Below are 22,433 nucleotides of genomic sequence, written 5' to 3'. Positions count from 1 at the left end.
CTGAACATCAATAAAACATGACAAACATCTTAAATGGCAAGAAACCAGAAATAAATTTACAAGTCCATGGAAACAATATAATACAACTTAAAGAAATGTTTTAAAATGAACATAAGAAGCTTCGGAATGACTGATTTTAAATAACAAATGTGCTTATTTTAGCTTTAAAAGACTTTCTGAATAAAATTTAAGGACTCAGACCAGCTAATGAACCTCACATCAAACAAGAAAACCACAAGCATCACCTTTCAAAATAAGCTGACATACACACTGTGTGCTTGGTTAAATTTTCTACACAAATATGGGTTAACATGACTAATTGGTTAAATGTGAGCTTCTAAAAAGATGGGCTAAAATCTGGGTTATTCAATATTTGCTAGCTGGTTGGCACTAACAGCTACCATCAACTAGTTAGCAACAACTAATGTTATTTTAGGATCCTAAACTTATTATTAAATGCAAACTAAAGTCATTAACAAAGCCAAGCAGGTTAAACATCTTACAAGTTGTTTTTACTGTTTTACATTTTAAAGCAGATGTTCAGTCATGTTACAGCTTAGTTTATGTCTTGTTTTGTATGGGTTCTATGGCATTTTTCACGAGTTTTTAAAATAAAAATTAGGGTATATTTGACAGAAACATTAAAATAATTTACTTATGGCTTATTGATTTGTTAGCGCACAGCCGGATGTTTTTTATAATCAAAAACTGTTTGCAACTTTGTATTAGTGTTTAAGTCAATATATCAAATTTGTATTTAGTCAGCGAAACTTAAAAATCTCCAAATATGTATGCATACTCAGCAGCAGCTGAGTTCAAAAAATAACCCAGGTGTTATTAGTGTGTATACAGGAGTGAGTTTACAGGTTCCAAATAAGTCTGGGTGAATGCTGCTATTAGCTGCTATTAGTTCAGACAGATAGGACCTAAAGGACCACATATGGCACAAACCCTGCCTGCTGTGCAGATGATTATTCCCATGGATCCAGGAGGGGACGCTGTTGCCGCGCCTCCAGCGCGCAGCTGCAGCATCCAGAGCGGCGCGCGCGGTTTGGAGTTGGAGCAGTCCGCCGCTGTAGTGGCCAGGCATATGTTTGATGGGGAGATGAGGAGCAGGAGGATGGTGCTGGTTCTTGTTTTCGGAAGTCTTCAGGAGGGTTTGGAGTCCCAGTAGCTGCGCTACACCCCGAGGATGTACGGCGATGGGGAGAGCGCAGTGTGGGACCGGGTGGGACGGCCCCACCGGGACTGCATGTGCTACCTCGGACCTCCTACCTCTTTGATGCCTATGTAAGACATTTAACTTTTACTAAAACACACTGAGGACAGGAGACGGGAATACCTGTTGCGCATTTGATTTCACCTGTGCGTTAAGCGAGTAAACAGATTTTGGGCAGGTTATGATAGATGTTTTCAATTTATCAGGTTATTGTTGTTTAATAATGATGTCTGGAGTCAGATTCACTGTAATAACAGGGGTTTAGGCAGACTGGAGGACATCTAGCAGTTTTCTGGGAGCAGGTCAGTAAATGTTTTGCTGTCACATGATGGTTTTATAACAGCAGAGGGACTGACAGGTCGCCACGGTGCATCATTGTTAAAAAAGCTTTGCTGGTGCAGCTTTCAGTCAGTGCTCTTGGATTAATTTCACCTGCTGGACACACGCTACCAAAGAGGCTCTTTACCTCCCCTGTAAGACAATAAAACGCTCGGTGTCCTGGATTTGTGCGCGCGCAGTTTTGCGCTCCAGTGCCCGGAGATGTCAGGAGCGTCGCTCCTCCATCTCTGCAAATCACTCATGATCAATTCATTAGTTTCAAATCCAGATAAGCCTACAACAAGAGCTGCGCAGAGAGCAGTATACAGCAACTGCAGGGGAGTCACTTTGGCTCAGTGTCTTTCACTCTGTGCGGACGCAGGGCCACTGAAGGATGATGATTTCTCTACTGTACGAGAGATGCGCTGCAGGGGCCCGAACACGCAACACCAAGCTCCCTGCTTTAGCCAAGGGGACCTGCGGTATCAGGAAGCCACACAGAAACAGCCGAGCGACCTCAGTTTGTTTAGTAAAACTGCCGGCCCTTGTGTTTCTCTTCTTCCCAGCGGGATGCGCAAATCTCCCGACGTGAGCCCCAGAAGGCTTTCGGACATCAGCCCGCAGCTCAGACAGCTCAAGTACCTGGTGGTGGACGAAGCCATCAAAGAGGACCTCAAGTCCTCGCGCTCAGTTGAGGACATCAACAGCGCGTCCATAGAGGAGAGGATTTTACGCATCACCGGCTACTATGGATACCAGCCTTGGAGTACAAGCTACAAGAGTGAGTCACTTTCCAGACTTTCCTCACCCTTTTCATCCAGTAAATTAGTTCGTGTAAATAAAAGAATTATGTTACAAAAATGCATTGACACACACTCACTGTGGCTTCAGATTATGTAAGAATATTTTGTATCTTATGTTAAAATGGATCACACAGAGCAGCATGTTGCTCCATCTGACAAGATGTGTGCAGTTTGTGAATAAATGGACCTGATATGAAGGCTAAGAAGTAGAAAAATGTAATTTTTCTGTGAAAATACAATGTGAGTGCTGAGCCTGGACAAGACGAAGCTGAAGAAATTAAAACCGAGTTGTAAAAGCTAAAAGAAGCCCAACACTGGCTAAAAGTTAAATGCACTAAAGACTGGCTATGTTACAACAGATTACAAAGAGAACAAAGTTTCTGAAGGAACTGAAGAGGTCTTAGTGTAGAGGATAATATTTTCAAACTTAAATATTTTGAAAAGTTTAAAGCCTGAGGAGATCCTAACCCTAGCCCTGGGCCAAAAGTCCCAAACCCCTCACACCCTGAGGAGATCCTAACCCTAGCCCTGGGCCAAAAAGCCCTAACCCCTCAAACCCTGAAGAGACCCTAACCCTAGCCCTGGGCCAAAAAGCCCTAACCCCTCACACCCTGAGGAGACTCTAACCCTAGCCCTAAGCCAAAAGGCCCTAACTCCTTAAAAGTTACAAAAATTAAACTTCATAGCGTCCATGAAGGGGTGAACATTTTGATGGCTAAAACAGCCCAAAGTATGCATAAGTAATGTCACGATCCTGGATTCTTTGTGTTTTGTTTTGTAGATTTGTGGGTTTCGGTTATTGTTTGTTTTTGTTTTGTTCCTTTTGCCATTTTGGATTCATTTTGTTTTGGTCGTGATGTTCCTGTTACTCTCTTTTTGTACACCTTTTAGTTTATTTCATGATTCTCCCTCATGTCATTCACTTTGCATTCCCTCGGTCAGTCCTGTTCCTCGGTCCTGCTACTCATCGCACACCTGCTCCTGGTATCCATTAGTTTCAGCTGTCACCACTCGTCTTATCACTCTCTGTATATTCTAACTCCTGGTTTTCAGTCCACCATCAGTCAGTCATACTGTTTGTTTCCCTGCCTGTTCCCTTTGTGTTCCGTGTGGTTTGGTTACTTTTGTGTTTGTATTTCCATCTTCACTCGGCATCCTTGAGTCCAATTTTACCTCAAATTCTGACAAGCAGTTAGATCGCAAAACACAAAAAAACATTGGAGAACAATAGTGTGAATGCTGAGTCAGCCTTCAGAAGAGTGTACTGAATCACATGCATTTTGCAGGTTTGACATAGCCACAGTGAGATTTGAAAGGCTGATTGAAGCCAGTCTGTGACATTGCTTTACCAATCAAATGTTTTGGGCTTCTGTTCTTCGCTCACCTGGTGATAAGTTCCTGCAGTTCCTTTGGCAATATGTGTTCACCTTTTCTCGTCTTATGTTTGCTTCACAGCTTCTTGAGAGCTAAGAGTGAGACAGTGAGCGATTGATTCTTTGAAGAAAATGTGCTGTCAAAGCAGTTTTTATTTTCTTCCCTTTCCTTGTTCAATCTCTGCTTCACTTCAGGAGATTTGCATATATATATATATATATATATAGTGTTGGGTATTAAATCCCCTGATGTGTAGCGAGTGCAGATCATGGCAGGTTGATGAGATGGATTACAGACTTGCTTCGCTCGCTCTGTGGCTTCGTGTGGCTTTACTGTGTTGCCGGTTTTCTGTCATGACAAACCACACACTTGACGAATCCCCCTTCTGTTCATTTGTTTGTTATCGCTGCTCTGGTGTGAATGCATAATGGATTTTGCTGATTGATGACCTGTAACTCAGTGGCAACACGTTCCATGTGAGAAAGGGCAATATTTGTCAGCTGCAGTACTGTCTCCAGATCCACGGCGCTATACAGCACCTACCATCTGAGCACTGCAGCACTTGACAGCATCTGTTTGAGTATGAAAATGCCTTTATTGTTTTTTTTATAAGTATTATGGGATGTAAGGAAAGAAAGCAAAGAAAAAAATGTAATGTTCTTCAGGCAAAGAGGCATTGAGATTTTACTTAAACCATGAAAGATAAACTTATTTTTCTGACGTCTGCAGGGTCATCTTACTGTTAATTTATCTGCAGTCAAATGCACATAAGTTAAATTGTAAATGAATTTAAGACTTGATGAGGCTTTTATTAGCGTTTCTCTCTGAGCACCAAGGAAAGTTCTTCACAATATGGTGACATTATATGATTATACAGCTCCTGGTAGCAGTTTATACCCTACTATACAATAAAAACCTATCAACTCTGAAATGAAATGTTAAATAGATGGACTTTTATAAAGAATTGCATTTCATTTAACTGTTAAAGACTTATTGGTTATAGCATTTTCTTTTATAAAAGCTTGTTTGTGATCAAATGACAGAATGATTGATATAGCAATCTTTATATATAGTAATTAACATAGCCAGCAAAATTGCACAATATAATCAAACCATATTAAAATGATTTCTGGTTAGTTTTATTAAACAGTAAAAGGCGTACATTTCCATAATAATATTATGCTATGTCATATATGAATAAAGATGGATTCTAATCATTTCATCCTTGGTTTTGCAACTTATCTTGATAACAACAAAATCAAGTGATGGTGAACTACAAAAAGAAAGTTTCAAATCAAATTTTGCATTGATTATTTTAGGAGAAATATACACTCAGGAACATGACTCAAGCAATTTGGGACATGTTTACCATTGGGTTACTTTTTAAAAGCACATGGGAACCAAAGAGTTGCAAAGTTTTTGTTTTTATAGGGTTCATTTATAGTATTTCATAGATATAGTATTTCATCTGTTTAATAATTTAGCCTAATTGTAAATCAAATATAATATGTAAACTAAAAAGTCTTAATATTTTGTTTCATAACAAACCAAATGTTTAACAAGTCTCAGGTTGTTGATGAGTAAGCTAAATGAATGAGAGATCATTGGTACCATTTGGAATCAGATATATTGTTTTTATTACTTTACTATTATCATGGTATTAGCTTAAGTACACATATTGAAAACCCATGTTTTGGTTTCTCAGTAATTTAACTTGCACATACAACTTTCATTGAGTGGTGAACTGTTTCCAAACTTGACATCTGAAAGATTCTTCACAATCTTTCTTCATTTTTTAAACCTACGTATTGCCTTAAATTTTAATGTAATTAGTATAATATGTCAGTTGTGAAATGCCTAACTACAAGCTTGTCGTTTTAGGTGCAGGTAATTCATACACTTCACTCTGAGTGATGTTTTATGCTGATTTATACATTCCACTAATTATAGCTCTTATTTTGAAGGCAGTTTTCTGTTCTGGAACATGCATATTAGTCAGAAATGCTCCTCAGAGGAAATTTTCTGTCATTAAACTAAATGAAAGGCATTACATGAATATTTATGCACTTGAAAGTCCCGAAACATTTTAAAATTACGAGTTTTATTCCAAATAACATCAGTGACTGTCTTTATTATTTGCTTGAAAAAAAAAACATGCGTTTTATTATCTGACCACTGACATGGTTGCATTTGACATATTCATGCGTGGACATCAGTGGATTTGCTCATTAGTTTCTTATTTTTGAAGGTTTTGGTTTGTTCCTGCTTCAGTAATATTCCAAAACGCCTTTAGGTCCTTTTTTTATTTGTTCGAGCCAATGTTTGGTGGGAGCTGAAGCTGCACATATTTCACACAGTTGAACCTAATCAGTCCGCAGCTCTCTCTACCACCCCCACACACATCCAAACACACACAACTCTGGACTCATTTACAACTAAAAAGCAGTGGTTAATGCTAACAAGTGGAGGGTTTGATGCAGTGGCAGCCAATTTTGGATAAAGGTTGCAGGCAGAGTGCTTCTCAGCAGAGTGTAAAAAGAGACGCCTGTTTGTTTCATTTACCGCCAACCTTTCCAAATTGGCACTTGTGCTCTATGGCGCAGCAGTGAGCCGAGTGAAAGTGGGCACTAGTGGCTGGCCGTGACTCAGACGGGAGATGAAAGGTGGCTGTGTGACTTCGCTTTTTGTTTTGACTTAATGGATCGTCTCAGTGTCCTAAAAAACACGTCTTCGGGGATCGCCAACTCGTCCTCTGAGCATAACTAAATGAAAAACTTGCTCTTCATTGAGTCAGTGAGTCACTTTCCCATGAGCTCAAAGCAGCATTGAAGTCCTGTTTTGCTTTTGATGTGGCAGACATGAGGGATTTATCCTGCAGCTTTGTCCTTTTTTTTTCTTCCAGGGTGCCACTGTTCTGCCTTCAAGCTGCGTTAGCCTCTGTGAACCCTGCTCAGCTACTACTCGTTTTTTTTGTTTGATTGTGAAAATAATAAGGCATCGCTTTCCTCACACATTCGCTTTACAAACAAAAATGTAGCTAAAATGTTAGTGATCAGTTCCCGTCTTAGTGAAGATCAAGACATTGAGTGTACAAAGCTGTAAAAACTGCCACAGATGGAAGGATTGATTATTGTGTCAGAGAAAAGGTCACTGCAAGAGAAAAGTTAGGAGGGAGAAAACAGTGTGCAAAAACATCTAAATAATGCTCTGTATCATAAAACTACTTCTTCTCTTTCATTTATTTTTCTTTCTGTAAGCTTTTTATAGATTCAAATGCAAAGATGGATGATGTCTCTATGTGTGTGTGTGTGTGTGTGTGTGTGTGTGTGTTACCAAAATATCTCTTGAACCACTGGGCAGATTTTAGTGAATCTTGCAGAAGGTAATCATCAGATGTACTCTACAACTGAATACTTTAGGAATTAAAAAGATTCAAGATGACTGCCCCAGCCGACTGACCTTAAAAAACAGAAAAATGCCTAAAAGTCAGCCAGTTTCACAGATATTGCTCTAAATTTTAGTGCGGTTGTAGTCAATAGTGCACAAATACTCTGCAGTCAATACATGAGATCTTTGCTTAAAATTGTCACAATAAATATTGGAGTCAAAAGAAAAGGATCCCTCTTAATTATAAAAGTGTATTTTGAAATTAGATTACATTTTTATACTCAGTAGGGGGAGTTTCATGTTTTGTTTTACTTCCTGTCCGTGTTGTTGTTTTTATTCCCCTCACCATTAACATTTACACCCATGATTGATTATTACTTCGTCAGTCTGTCTCATTTTTTGTCTTACATGTGTAGAGGTTGTGGTTCTTATAGAATTCTAAAGTTCATTTTCAAAAGTTTACCTTTAAAATGGTGTTGGATGCCATCGAGCTTTTACTTTATCCTCTCAGATAAAAACGGTGCGCTCTTAGATCAGCTTGTTCATCTTATCTGTGAAATTGCTCGTTTAAGTTTGTCAGGTTCCTCTGAGAAGTCCACCCTATTTTTTTTTTTTTCGCCAGACAAACAGACGTTGTTCTTTTTTCCTAATTTACTCGCACTATCTATCACATATAGCATCCCCTCTGGTGGAAATTTAGAGCTTCACGAGGCATGAAATGAGGTTGGATTCTATTTTGAGCTGAGGGTGTGAGCACGGTGAGATGAAACAGCGGAGCACATACATTTTGAACGCTGGCAGTCAAATGACAGCAGGAGGAGAAGGGTGAGGTATGACCTACCTGTGAAGGCCTCGTTTTGGCTCAATTTGAGCTGACGGGGAAGATGAAGTATGCACTCCCGCTCTCTCTGGAGTAAAGTCGAGTAAACTATCCTAAAGTATATGACGGAACATGAACAATGACCACAAAATAAATCAACTGTTCATAGTTTTTTTTTCTTTTTTAACCTTCCATAGGAGCCAAAAGATTAAAACTACCTGTTATAATCCAGCACAAGGACAATGTATGGATGCTACGAGGTGTGGCCTTGAATGATCAGCCATGTTCGGATGGATCCTGAGAACCTTCGGAGTTTAGAGTCAGCACATTTGACCCATTGTTGTGCTCCTGAAGCTTTTACAGAGCAGCTTTTGCTGTGTCGTTGGGTACTTTCTCTTCAATAGGAGGCTGATGGCATGAGAAAGTCTGCTCAGGTGGGTGTTAGGGGAGTTTTGTGTTTGTAATAATTTATCTAACAGTGTGTTAAAGATAAAAAGAAACAAAGCTTTTATGATGTTTGAAACAAAAACTGTTCTATTCTTCTTTTTTTTTTTAGTTTTTACCAGAAAACATTTCTTTTACCCTTGATGTTTCTGTGTTAAAATTGATGTATTACAAGTTTGCGTAAGGCTGAAATGAAGTTTTTGCTGTTTTACACCAGAAGCGTCATGAGACTTTTTCTAAACCGATCCCCCGTGTCTCACAGCTGAGGACTTTTACTAAAATAAGCCTCTTTAACTCCTCTTCAATTATTAAATGTCTGTAACAGAAAAATAAAGAGTGAAGACCATTTAGAACTAGAACTGCAGAGGGAGTCATTTTTACTTCTATAAAAACTTTGTTACTTCGCGTGTTGTCGTGGCAACCGAGCTGTAGCACGAACAACTGCGAGGAGGACTGTCTAACAAAATAAATAAAATAAATTTTGGTTGATTTAGTTTCTTGATTATATATATATAAAATAATTTAGGTAGGGGATACTGGAATGACAGGTTTTTGAGATAATCTAACTTCCTTCACATCTGTAGCCTTACACCTTACACCGAATTTGGAGAAATTTTGCTAATGTACAGTCAAGGATCAGCATAATTAATTTCTCGTCTTGGCTCTCAAGGTTCTGCATGCTTAGGTTCTTATACGAACAGCTGTTGGCAAAGCGGTGAGAAAAGTAGGAGAGCAAATCAGAGCGCATCAGATCTGTGTTGGAGTAAACAAGTTATTACCCTGTTCTTTCAGCTCTGCATCATTCTTCTTTCTTTGTGCATGTGCCTCTGAAAGGCTGCTGCATTTTTTAGCGATATGCATAACAGATAACATGTTTTAAAAAATCAGATACCCTAAGGACTAAGGCATTGGGATAAGTTGAATATTTTATGATTTTATGTAAGTGGGCTGTATTACAGCGGGTTTGTGGGCAAATGTCTGACATGCTGTCAAGGTGGGCTCATTCAGACATGCGGTATTTGTCCCACACTTAGTTATTTATCTATCAATAACTTAGGAGTCTTACCCATGGCTTAAAGAACTGAAGGATTGTCTTCAATGGCACAAGAACTGGGCAGCAGATTATCCTGCTTCAGCTGCTGAAATAAAACAAGCAGCTCATTTCTGACAAAACCTTTCTTCTCATTATTATTCTTTATTTTGAATAAGAATATTATTATTCTTGTTCAAAATAAAGCAATTACATTGAGTACAGGAAAATGTTTTCAATTGATTCAATAAGATTAAGATACAACTGAGTCATTAAGGATCTGGATACCAATGTAGTGATACAAAAATCAGTTTTAATCCATGTCAGTGCTGAAATGTTTACCCCAAACACTGAATGTTTCTATTTTCATTCGTCCAGAACAGTGTGAGCAAGGCTCCTCTGTAGAAATGCCTTCTGAGCTGCTTTACCCCCTCCAGTACAGTAGAAGCGGCTTCTGTTGTGTAACATTGCATCTATAATTGAGGAGGATGCATAGATCATCACACACCTGCTCCTGAAGTCCCTCTCGTGCTCGTTGGACTGGAGAAGCTGCAGATTAGATGTGGCAATTTGAAGAAGAAAACCTCCGATCTTGTCTCTCACAGCTGCTCTCCTCTGCTCTCTGCGCCCATCCAAAGTGTTGGAGATTACTGCGGACGGAGTGTTAGATGCAGAGGATAAAAGCAGGCTGACAGTTCAGTGGGCCTGAAATGGTGCAGTGGCAACGATTTACTTTTAACTCAGAGCTTGATACAGTCAAAGGAAAGAGAAAGTCCAGCCTCTTTCAATTCCAGGCTTTTACACATCAGGGCATAATAAAACTAATCTGGTCCTTGCAGGTTATAAAATTATTCAAATCTATTAAAAGCAGAGGAGAAAGCTTCTCCTCTCTAAAAAGAACATGGCAGCACAGCTTACGTTTGCAAAGTCATATCTAAATGAACCCCAAGACTTCCGGAACGTCTTTTGTACAAACCAAAGTCGTTTCTTGCAGTCACTGGGTCGACCATGAACTCCTCTTTAGACCAAAGGATTCTGGAGTCAAATGTGAGGCCATCTGCCCAACCATCAGACCTTAACCCTCCTGAAGCCCTTGTAACTGAAGAGAGGAAAAGAAGCCCTTGTAACTAAAGGTCCATTAGACCCAAAGGCCACCGGAGGCCTAAGAGAGTTTTGCAGAAATTAATGTAACTTCAATGAACTGAAGCAATAAGAACAAGAGTGGGCCAAAATTCCTCCACAACCATGTGAGAGGCTTCATTTCTGTTTGTTAAATGAGAACACGCTGGAATCTGTTGTGTTCTTGTACACTTGAGGTTAGATTTGAATAATTTTGGAACCAGGTGAAGACTAGATCATTTATATTGTCTCCTGACAAATAAAACCACAGAATTAAAAGAGGGTGGACTTTCTTCCTCCTTCTTAGAAAGTTTTTCACAGAGGGACACTTTAGTTGGTTTCAGGAACATTTTCCAAGCAAAGCCTGCATGAAAGAGAACATTTGGATATGTTTTATTTCCTAAAACATCTGCTTGCCTCAGCTACGCATTGTTACCGCTTGTGTGACTCAGAATTAAACCACTGGATGGTCCCACTAACTGAATTATAGCTTCAATACCATGTTTTCAGTGTTCATCCTTCCTTGTAATGGAAATTCTGCCAATTTAATACTTAAATCCCATCCTCCTGTCAGTCCCCCCTCCTCCTCACGTCTTTAGCCTGCTGTTAATTAGAAGTTGTGAAGTGATGGCTCCTGCCTCCGTGTAATTATTCAAAGGTCTGCTGTGGCCACACACAGCTCATCACCGGTGGCCACAGAAGAGCAGCGCTCGCTAACAGGGGAGAGCAAGGCGTGAACGGGGTTGCTCGAGTAATTAGGAGGTTTATTTGGGTATCCTAATAGAAGAAGATGAGCGCTAATAACAGCTTACTTCCCTGCTGGACAATATTACAGGCTGTCCTCAGCTCGATTGAAAGTTTGAGACTTTTCTGCGCTTCAGTCTGTCAACTGGCACACATGCAGTCATGGAAATTGTGGAATTTTAAAGTAAGAATGTGCTTCATCAGATGTTGTAATTATAAAAAGACATTCCCCTGCTGTTTTGCATGAGTGTGAACATTTTATCTTTTATCCATTTTCATTTATTAGGATTAAAATAAGCTTTTATATGCAACCTTTTATCTTCCTCCTGTGTTGAACCAATAAATGACTCCAAAGAATCCAACACAAAATCACAGGTGTTGGTGTTTCTTTTGAACTGAGACTCTGTAACTTTTTGATTAGATTATTGTAATTATTCAATATGTCATCTCTTGGTCATATGTAGCTGGTCTATAAAAAATGATTTCCAAATCCCAGTCTGAGCCCCTCTCCACTGGCCTTTTATCGGCTTCAGGTGATTTTAAGATGTTTCCTACTTTTAGAGGTTTGAAAGAAACGACTCAAGGTTACCTGACTGCACTTTTGCATCATCGAGTCCCATTTTAAGCACTAAGGTTGACCAACAAGATATGGTTTGCTGGTCTTAAAAACATCTTAAAACAAAACTGGTAGTTACATGTTTCTGGCTTTAGAGAAACAAGGTGTACATTCTGTTCTGTTGATAATAAATATCAAAAAGAGGCTGATCGTTTGGACAAATTAATTCTCTTTACTGATGTGTAAAAATAATATCAAATGTGTGCAAATAGTCAAAAGACAAAGGTTATTATACATATGACAGGCATAAATGAAAGTGAATGTGTATTAAAGCATAAATAATGAAAAAGTGAACTAACAGTTTAATGGCTTAAAATTTGAACCAATGTGGTCTCCTTGAAGAAGATGATCAAAATCTTGCCTAAAATCAATTTTAGGTTATTGCAACAATAAAATCGGAATCATTTCTCTCAAATTTACCTATTCAAAAAATTAACTAAATTGCATTGTAGCTAAATTAAAACAGTTTTTGAACATTCCCATTGAAGCTGCAAGTTAGGTGTGAATGCTTCTGATTTTTATGGCAGAATCTGGTGCTTTTCCTGCAGAGCCCCAGAAAGGAAAGCTGTGGGAGGAGATAAGTTTATTTGTAACCATTTGAATCATCTTCACGCTGTCCTGAAAAGTATCATCTACAAGCTAAAAGGAAGAAAGAGGAGAGGCAACAAAATGATACCTGGTTCACTCAGGAGGAGGTTTACGGTTTGTTTAGATTATTGGAGTCCTTCAGTTCCAATGAGGGCATGAAAGATGCACCGACGGGTTCACAGGCGGCCCTTCTTTGTCTTTGGTGCTGAGAAAACAGGTCATTGTGGTTATAAAACAAGCTTAAATATAAAAAAATCCAAGTCATTTTTGGATTATTGATTTTCGTTTGCGCTATTAGAACCAATCAGTTGCTATTCAACGTTCCAACGGCTTCTGTGTAAATCCACAACGGCTGATAAGATAAACTGTAATGTTTTAGTGGATTAATTAGCTAATCTGAATGTAAGATGGGTTGTATGCAGTCTCCCGTTTTATTTTAGCTTGGTTTTATGTTACAAGCTCAATGTACACCAAGAGAAGCAGAGAAATTAAAGCAAAATGTTGAGCAATTTCATCCAGGGGATTTTGGAGACAAACATTCAGTAATATGAATAATTTAGAGCTGAAATTATTGACATTCTTTAGTCTATAAGTGCTAGAAAATTGTGCACAGCAAGGTTTCTGCACACGCTCAAACGTTTTGATGATTACAAGCTTTTTTCCATAAAAGAGACATAAATAAATTAAGTGCTGTTTTAAGTTAAAGACAGGAAGGGAGAATAATTTAACAAAACCTGAAAAAAATTACATTTCCCAAACTACTTGCAGATGACTAGCTTGCAGTGAGATTATATCAGTGACTCAAACACTTTGAAGAGAACAATCAGGAGAGATTTTTTTTTATATCACAGCAACTGCATGATCCATTAGTCATTACCCTTCTGATGATAATAAAACGGAGAAGCGTGAAAGCCCTCGTATCTCAGCAGTGACCAAATGTGAACGTTAACCAGCAGCGACTCAGAGAGCGCTCGGGGCTGTGGACACGTTCCATTCAGACTGTAGTCAGCACTCCTCTCACCCACATTAGTGAGTCACGCTGACCACCATCTGACGGCAGAGGGCTGGTGACTCATTTTCAAGTGTTAATGTTTGTTTTTAACCTGATAAACAATAATGCAGGCAAAACAAATTATCACTAATTCCTGCTTGGATATCTGTAAGCGACTTGGTTGGATTTCATGTGAACTACTGCTGTAGAAATCTCTCCAACTCTTCTGTAAAGTTCTTAAAGTTAGAGGTACCTTTGATTAAATGCAGCACATTGGGGGAAAAAGGGATTTAGATAAACCAAACTTTAAACAGTTTGGGGGCTTTTATGTACAAAAGACTGCAGTGAGATTAAACTTTTAAGTCAGTGCAGCTGAATTTAAAGCGAAGCAGCAATCTCCTGAGTCTGGCAGCTGATTGTCTTCCCTCAGTATTATTTTATTAAACCAGCGAGAATTCATTGCTGCTGTTGGATTACATGTAGTCCAGATTTTCCTAAACACAAAGATGCACAAAGGTTCCATGTTTCTGGCAGGCAACATTCCTTAGATTTACAAATCTGATTCTTTTTGCTTCTTACATAGATGCTTTTTTCATGCTTCAGGTGCAGGAACCTTTCTTAGTTGCAAAAAAGCAAGAAGACAACAGAAAAAAATCAATCAAAGGTCAAATGTTTTAACATTTTTTGCCATGTAAAATAAAGACATTTAAAATAGTTTTTATACAAACACCATAAAGTGCCTTTTATATTTTACATTCCTCCTTTTTATTTAAAGCACGGGTAATTTTTAAACACAAAAAAGGATATATATAGATATATTGACAGTTTTTTTTACCTGCAACATCAACTAACAACCACCTTTTTAATTTCACCAGGTTTCTTTTGACACTGTTCATCAAACTTTGTGATTTTCAGTTAAAATTATTTTACATGCTCCAAATTTCAGAGTAAAGCAAAATAATCCTCCAGTACGTCAAAGCCTCCCATTAACTGCTTACTCTGATGGCTTCCACACAAGCTGCGTCGCAGATGTGTGACAGTGACTTATTTCCTCAGAGACAGAACCAAAGCAACATCCTGTCTGAGCAGATCAATCAAAGAAAGATAGTCAGGCTTAAAAGGGAAAAATAACAAGGAAGAGCTAAGTGATAAATGTTTCTGCAGACGTCCTGCAGCGTGGGTTCAAGTTGTGATCAGAAAACTAGACGTTTCTGCTTCAGAACAACAGTTACTGACGAATGTTTGACGACTGATTTGATCAGGAGTCTCAAAACTACTCTGGTGTTTTTAATGCTTTATTTTTTGGGTTAGCTTGTCTGATTAAAACTCAGTTTCATCACTATTTACTGAGGAAATGAATGGTAACAAAAAATAAGATCATGCTTATGTGTTTTCCAAGCGTAATTAGATTCACAATCAGCTCACTGTTGTCAAGACAAGTCTCTTTGTGAGTCTTTAATTCCCTCTCATCCGGCAGACAATTAGCATGCCTGCAGGAGTAATATTAATGAGCGACTGTGCAGCTGATCTTTGAAATTTAAAAGCTTTAAGAAGTCTCTCTGGTGCATCAGTATGCATTTATTTTCTTAGTAGGAAGCAGTAGCTCCACAAAGGATTGAAAAACCTTCCAAGACAAAGAGTTTCTTTGAGTTCTGTCACACATCTAATGTGCTCTTTGGTCTTAAAATAAATCTCAAACTGTTACGATGATCAACATTAAAACATCTCTCTCATATTAAAAGCTGATAGAGTTAAAAATAAACAAACAAAAAAATATATAAGCTACAATTGATTGAAAAAGTGTTTTTTTTTATCCTTTCTGTCCTGAGCTCTGCCTTACCCTGCATGAAATCACGGCTCCATGATCAGTTCATTCATCATGTTTTATTTTTTGCAGAGATTCTTTCTTTCTTTACACTGCCTATCTACTACCTACCTCACCCCTAATTTTTCTACAGGACTGAAAACGGAGCCAAGATTAGCTGCAAAACTCAAATTTCAGACCATTTGAAATTGCCCCAGGTTTATTATAAAGCTTCTGCTTAAATGCTCTACAACAAAATTAAACTATTACTGTAAATTTGGCATATGCACATTATAAACGTGCACAAACGATAATTGTATGCCATAAGGTCATGAAGTTATTAAACCCTTTGTAATGCAGCCCAACAATAGCTGTCTTTAAACTCTGAAGCCACTTTTTAGTTTTAAACCAACAAAATTAGCTTTAGGAAGAAGTTTTTATCTAAATTTATTAAAATGTTATTGACAATTCAGTAAAAACTAAGACACGTGCTGTCAATTATTGTTGTGTTTTTAATATTGTATTTTTTATTTTATTTTTTTCATAACCTCAGCTTTGCACGTTTAAGTTTCAATCAGACTTGTGCGTCAACTTCCAGTCCTACAACTGTAACATAAATCATTTCAGCATTAGCATGCAGACTTTATAACACAAGATAAGGAGTAGGTTCTGCAAATTAACTTCAACTTTTCATGCTGTAACTTTTTCCCTCGATGCAGAAGGAAGCTCACTTTGTTCTAATTTATTAAATTCACAAGAGAATAAAGTATGGATGTATAATTATTTTAAGGATTCTTTATCTTTATCGACAAAACCCAGAGATTGTTTTTAGTCATGTGGGCACAGTGGAAGCAGTGAAAAAGAAGAGTTGCATCTCAAAAACAGATTTGGTTGTATATAAAGAAAGAAAACAAACTAATGTGGTGGGTTGGTTTGTTCATTTAATGCAAGAGTGGAGCCCCCCAGCCTCGTTTCTTTAGATCAGGAGGAGAAACAATCCACTCTCTGCTTGTGCATCGATCCTTACAGCCTCCTGTCGGCTCCTCGTGTTTCCTTCAGCGTGGTGCGAAGGATCGGGCAGCTGGGCCAAAAAAAATCAACTCATATGGATCTAATTTTAAAGACGCTTCAATACAAAGACTAAAAATCAAATAAAATTTATACTGAACAGATAGGTAGCTGGTAGAATTTAAAGCTGATAGAATAAAGGTTTTGTATTAGATCACACAGAAAATGAGATTTCCATGTCGACACGTAATTACTGAGTCTGTGGCCCCTTTAAAAAGGAATCCACAAACCAAAGGGTCCACTCAGATCTAGTGGTGGAGTCGTCAATATGGCCAACACTGTTGCTCACAAACATAAAAATGTGACAATAACAACCAATATCAAAGCTGTTTAAAATGCACCATTACATTTTAGATGTGGAAGTTTCTTGGATTAATGAGAAGAAAGGGTCATTGGACCAAAGTCTGTGGAGCAACAATTAGGTACAGCAGCAGCACAACAAATCATTTTGGTGATGGTTGACTCTGTGTATTATAATATAAAATCATAATAGCTATCATACATTTAAAATCTCTAGCTTTTTGTGCAGATTGTGAAGATTTCTTCACTTTTTGGGTCATTTCTGATCAGTAAATGATGAATTAGGCTGAATCCAAAACTCTGGTTGACTGATTTAGATTTTAAAAGCGCTTCTGTCTCCATCTTTCTTACTCTGAAAGTGTATGTTTTGTTACTTACAGACTTTCAATCTGCGGTTTTATTAGAAACCATTGGACCACAGAATTTTGTCACAATGACTGAGCAGCTGTCGACTTGGAGCTGGAACTGAAAGTTTGGTCGCTCTGATGTTTTCACCTTCAAAATCCACATCGTACCAGCTTCCTATCACTGGCATTTCTCCTAAATTATCCTGCATCAGTTAAAGACCTAACTCTGATGATGCAGTGTCAGCATTGTGTTGATAAATGATAACCGGTGTAACCGCAAAGTTAACATACATTAAGTCCTACAAGATCAGCATCAGAAAGTATTCAGCTAAAGTTCCTATAATGCCTGTTTCAGATATTGAAAACATTTATTTTGGTGGATTATACTGGAAGTCATCATCACTGAGTTTCTGTTTGTGCTGAGCTGAGAGTCAGAACAGATTGTCCAAACAGACGACACCAACCACAAGCTGCAGCTCAGGGTATAATAAGATTACTGTTTGCAAAGATGGCCTTGGATTCACTATTATACATGTGACTCATATGCCAAAAGATGTTATATTTCCTCGCTTTGACATCAGTTTGATCAGTAGTGCCTTTTTGCATCTATTCCTGATCAGCACACAGGGTGAGATGGTTGTTAGACTGGAAACAAACAAACATAGTTGGTTTTATTAAATGTAAGCAAACCGTTGCAGCTGTGGGAGAAATTAGCTGATAAGTTCATCTGTTGTGACAGCACTGGGCCATCAGCTGTGGTGCAGATTCATTGCCTATTTGCATGTCTGTTAGCATTTTCAGATAAAAACAGTCAACGTATATTCATCACCCGCCACCAAAGTTGGAGTCAGCCCAACTCAAGATGGCCGCCAACTGACCTTAAAAAACACAAAAATGGCTACAATTCAATCAATCACATATATTGTGTAAAATTTAGTGATTGTAGCTCATTCCTTCAAGGAATGCTTGGCTTTTAATTTGATAAAATGATGTTTTCTGAAATGTGTGAACTCGGTGTAGTTTCAGACATGAAGTCTTTCATCATGACTGTCAGATTTCTACCAGAGATGTGCTTGTCTTTGGTGGGTCCAATTCTTTCTTTTTATTCGGTGTTTTCCTTCATGAACTCGGTGAATCGCTGCAGCTGTGATTTCTGTCGCTTTTATTAAGACTTACTGAAAAAAGCGTAACTTTGAGATTGGAGTTTTATTTTGTTTGGTGCGAAGCAGTAGATCTTCTGTGTCTGAAATGTCTGTGGCCAGATTACTTCCTACACACACCTCACTCTTGTGACTGAAAGAGATAAAAATAATAATTTTTCTCCTCGAGACTTTCAGGGTGTTATTGCTACTATTTTGGAGATTACTCACAGAAAAGAACAACAAAAAGAAACGATCTGCATCAGATTATAAACCTTCAGCTCCAGAGTTGCCCTGCAGGTGATGTCACATCTCTCTGAATCACCATCATGTCTGCAATCTGTGTTTAAAGAGAAGGTTTAGATCTTTTGAAGTATGAGGAAAGGTTATGAAGAATTAATCTCTTAACTGTTCGTAGATAGCTCTTTGAACAACCTCGGTTTGGAGAAATGGAGTTCAATTCTGACCAAAGTGATGAGCTAATAGCCAGTCTGAGGGGAGTCATCGCTAAAACAGATTGCTGCCATAACGAAACAACTCCACTTTCAAAATTTTCATAACAGTCCAAGTGAACGCCATTTTACAAACCTTTTCATAGCCATCGGTTTCATATTGCACAGGGTATTCTGACAGAAAGGTTAATAATAATCCAGAAGTGCTACAACTAGCTGCTGCTGCCAGTATTTGCACTTGCAATTAACCATGTAGTGCAAAACGGACCTCAATGTAAAGGTTTATAAATGAGTGTTCGCGATGAAATTTGTTTAATTGCAGTTGTTTTAAAACATCTGTAATCCACTTTGGTCTCAAACCTCCCCAAACTAGCCATTAGCTCATCAATCCAGTCAAATTTAAACTTTGTTTCTCCAAACAAAGAGCTATCTATGACAGCTATTAACTGTTCATAACCTTCTGAACTATTTCTTTAGGAAGGATGCAATTTGCTGTCCTTAGAGATAGTTACCAGAAACACAGACAGAAAAGAAGCCAGCATTATGAATGAAAATGTTAATATATAATCATAAAAATAATGATGTCTTTAATTATCTGTTCTTGTAAAAACGCAGCTTTAATTCAAATGTGGTTTGACCTTAAATTTCTGTCTCTCTGTCACTCTCTCTGTTCATGTATCTGAAATGAAAGGTTTAAGGGTTTAACTAAAATTCAAATTTTGTTGTGACGTGATTCCTAGAAAGACTCCGAATATTTTCTGGGAAAAACACTCTTGCACAATCTAATATGAGAGCGTAATTTAAATCTGCAATGAGGCAGCAGTTAGCGGGTGAGAGCTGTTATAGCAAAAGGGGCTGAGTCTTCCCCGTGGATGTCACTATAAGTCATTATTATAACCCTCAGCCCCCCCAGCATACAAAGTATTCTGCATGGGGTCAGGAAATCAGGCAATTAGGCGAGCTGTGGATGTGGATGAGAGCCGACATCCAATGGGGGAGTGCAGAAGGAGTCAGGGAGGCTCAAACCTCCTCTCCCCCCCTCAGGGAACTGACTGGTCCACATCCCTCACCCACTTCATGTACAGAGCATCCACATAATCACAGAGCTTATTCAAATCAAACCATTACACAGTCCTCTATTTGTGCTAGTACTTACTGTACAATCAAAGCAATTCACTGACATATTGATTTAAGGCTGAAATTATATTCAGGATTTTGTTTTATTTGTAAAAATAAAAATACTCACAGTAAAGGTGTGTCGGCTTAGAAATCTGATCAGTTTAAAGCTACTTATTGATAGCTAATATGACCTTAAATTAAAAAAACTGTAAGCAAAATTTGTGACTTGAAGCAACCTAGCATACCTTCAAAACAGAAGCAGCTGAAAATAGGTCAGCAGTGGCAACGGCTTTAATGTATTGGTACGATTTTACACTCAGATTTGTTGAGTAAATTATGCAGGTAAAAAATATGTGAAGTGATTTTTAGCAAATCCAGCTGAGGGCTTTGTTTACATTGAGTGTGTACCTGCGTTACAGAACTGCATACTGATATATCAGGAAAACTACTCTTTCAAACTGCACCATTTGATTTAGTTCAGAGTAACCTTTTTATGTTAGATTTCAGACTCTGTAATGCGTATCTTATTTTGTTTATAAGCTATTTAGTCCATTGAACTGTGAATTTTTTGTGGATAATTGTATATTCTTGTCAGAAAGTGCTATTATTCTTTAACACAGACAATATTAGGCGCACTTCTCCTGCCGAGACTGAAGCAGAACTCAACCATCCATGCTGTTTACACCAAACATAACGAGAAGACTTCCACATAATAAGAACTTCTCTCAGTAAAATGATAAGCTGCTTCATTCTGAGAAGTCCTCTCTTAAGCTGATAAACAAAAACAGCTCTTTCACAAACCCTGCATAACAAGCACAAAAACCACTCTGCTTTTACAGCAAACGCATCAAGTTCTATTTTTGTCCAAAGCCGCTCACCGTTTGCCTGGATGCTCTTCTCGTGTGTGAGGCCGGACGGGAACGTGGCGACGGAGGAGAGGAAGAGTATGAGTTTTACCCACACCTGTTTGGCCTTTTGAAGGGTCTCCAAACACCTGCCGCTGTAGTGGACGGAAAGCTCGGTTTGCTGATCAGAAACTACTTTTGATCAAAGTTGAAAGAGAGCTGGCGTCCAATTGAAACACTTCAAAGACAAAACCTAATGGATCAGAAGCTTATTAATGATGTGAATCCACAGGTCTAATTTTTTTTTTTATCATTTTGTATTAATCAGACATGGTTTTTCTCCAGTGAGAAAGTCCTGGTACTGTAATTTGATGGTTTCTTCTGTGGTGTTTGAGTCAGAGTTGAATTATTTACCACAGAACACAGAGCTCTTCTTTTTCTGAGCTGTCAGACTCAATTATGTTGATACAAAAATGATTAAAGTCACAACATTTCGGCACAATTTAGCTGTTGAGTCTCAGGTGTATCATTCTACTGTTGCTCACAGCCCTCATTTGTGCACAGTTCTGTCCCTTTAGCACCAGCTGTTACGAAGATGGAGATTTGTGAGCCTCTCATTTAAGGACCTATGACACCCCTGGGGAGACAGCTGAAGGCTGCTAATGCAGCTGCATTCAACAAAAGGGTTTTAATGGGTCCTGTGTTTCCAACATGCAGGGCAGGATTATTTTCCCAGTCACTGTTCAGGTTCTGATAATACTCCTTTCATTTGTCACTCACAAGCTGCAGGTTTTGCCTGGTAGTAAGCCTGGTTATCTCCACACAGAATAACACAGGGTGTATTCTTTGTCAGCCAAAAAGTTTTAAAGCAACACACCACTCCTCTTCGCTTAGACTAAATTCCCTCTAATTAGCAGCAACATACCAGATTTTGGGGAATGAAGACTTTTTACATCTTGGTGGACAAACAAAAAATCCAGGAAAGAGGAAAAACTGAAACTGTTCTGTAATTTCTCATTGGGATTTGTGCTCATTTGATACTTCATCTGCTGTGACACATATGAATGCTTCACATGTGGGGCCCCATATGTGACGCTGTAAAGACAGTTAATGTGTAAAAAATGATTTAAAAAATGATCAAAACTACCCCCATGGAAGACGTGGCCTCTCACCTAGGACAGGTCTGCCTTAGAAGACCCTACTGGGGGCAAATCCTCGACAGCATAGCTCCCAGGATCAGTCATGCACACAAACTCCTGCACCACGATAAGGCAGCGATTCACTACAACGTCCAGCATATTAGAAAATCACTCGGTTCTATCCTATAATTTGCAGGTACCCCATTAAGGGGACACCCTCCTTAAAAAAATGTTCTAGACAGCCTTAAATAAATAAACTGTTTGTTAGGAAAATACCTTCTTGGTTTTTAAAAAATATATATAGATACAGTTTTTTTCTCTAATTTAATTGCAGTTTATTGCAGGATTTGTTGTTCTGCTGCCAGTCCAAGTCCTGCATGTTGTAGTTTTAAAGTAACTTTGGAGTCACTAAAGCTTTTTTGTCACCTGAAAAAAAAGGATTTCTGTAGAAAAACAGTGTATCTGTCCCTTAATAAGACTTTCGCTCAGCTTGTTTCACCTTTTCTTACTGCCATCCTGTTATTTTCTTTACTGCCGGTCTTGTGCGAAATTCTGTTCCCCCGTGAAAATCTGTTCCCCCTGTGTCGGGAGCGCGCATTGTAGCCAGAGAGGTGGATCCGGCGGATCTGACCATTTTCACGGCGCTTCTGATCGATTTCTCGGTAAAGACTACTCATATAATCATGTCAATGTTGTAACTTTCAGTTTAATCGGCAGCTATCAAAATAAAATAAATAAATAAATAAATAAATAAATAAATAAATAAA

General features: G+C 38.4%; 1 protein-coding gene across 1 annotated transcript in view; it reads left to right on the top strand.

Moving 5' to 3' along the window:
- The first annotated feature begins 1,192 nt into the window (after nucleotides 1–1,192).
- The window catches only part of slc35f3b (solute carrier family 35 member F3b), a 52,658-nt gene continuing 31,417 nt past the window's right edge, over nucleotides 1,193–22,433 (top strand). The window contains exons 1-2 of the mRNA XM_017413003.3: nucleotides 1,193–1,290; nucleotides 2,104–2,318. Coding sequence (XP_017268492.1) covers nucleotides 1,193–1,290; nucleotides 2,104–2,318 — 313 coding nt within the window. The remainder of the gene's footprint in view (nucleotides 1,291–2,103; nucleotides 2,319–22,433) is intronic.

This window comes from Kryptolebias marmoratus, linkage group LG22, assembly GCF_001649575.2.
Source record: "Kryptolebias marmoratus isolate JLee-2015 linkage group LG22, ASM164957v2, whole genome shotgun sequence".
NCBI lineage: Eukaryota > Metazoa > Chordata > Actinopteri > Cyprinodontiformes > Rivulidae > Kryptolebias > Kryptolebias marmoratus.
This window is presented reverse-complemented; position numbering and strand designations above follow the sequence as displayed.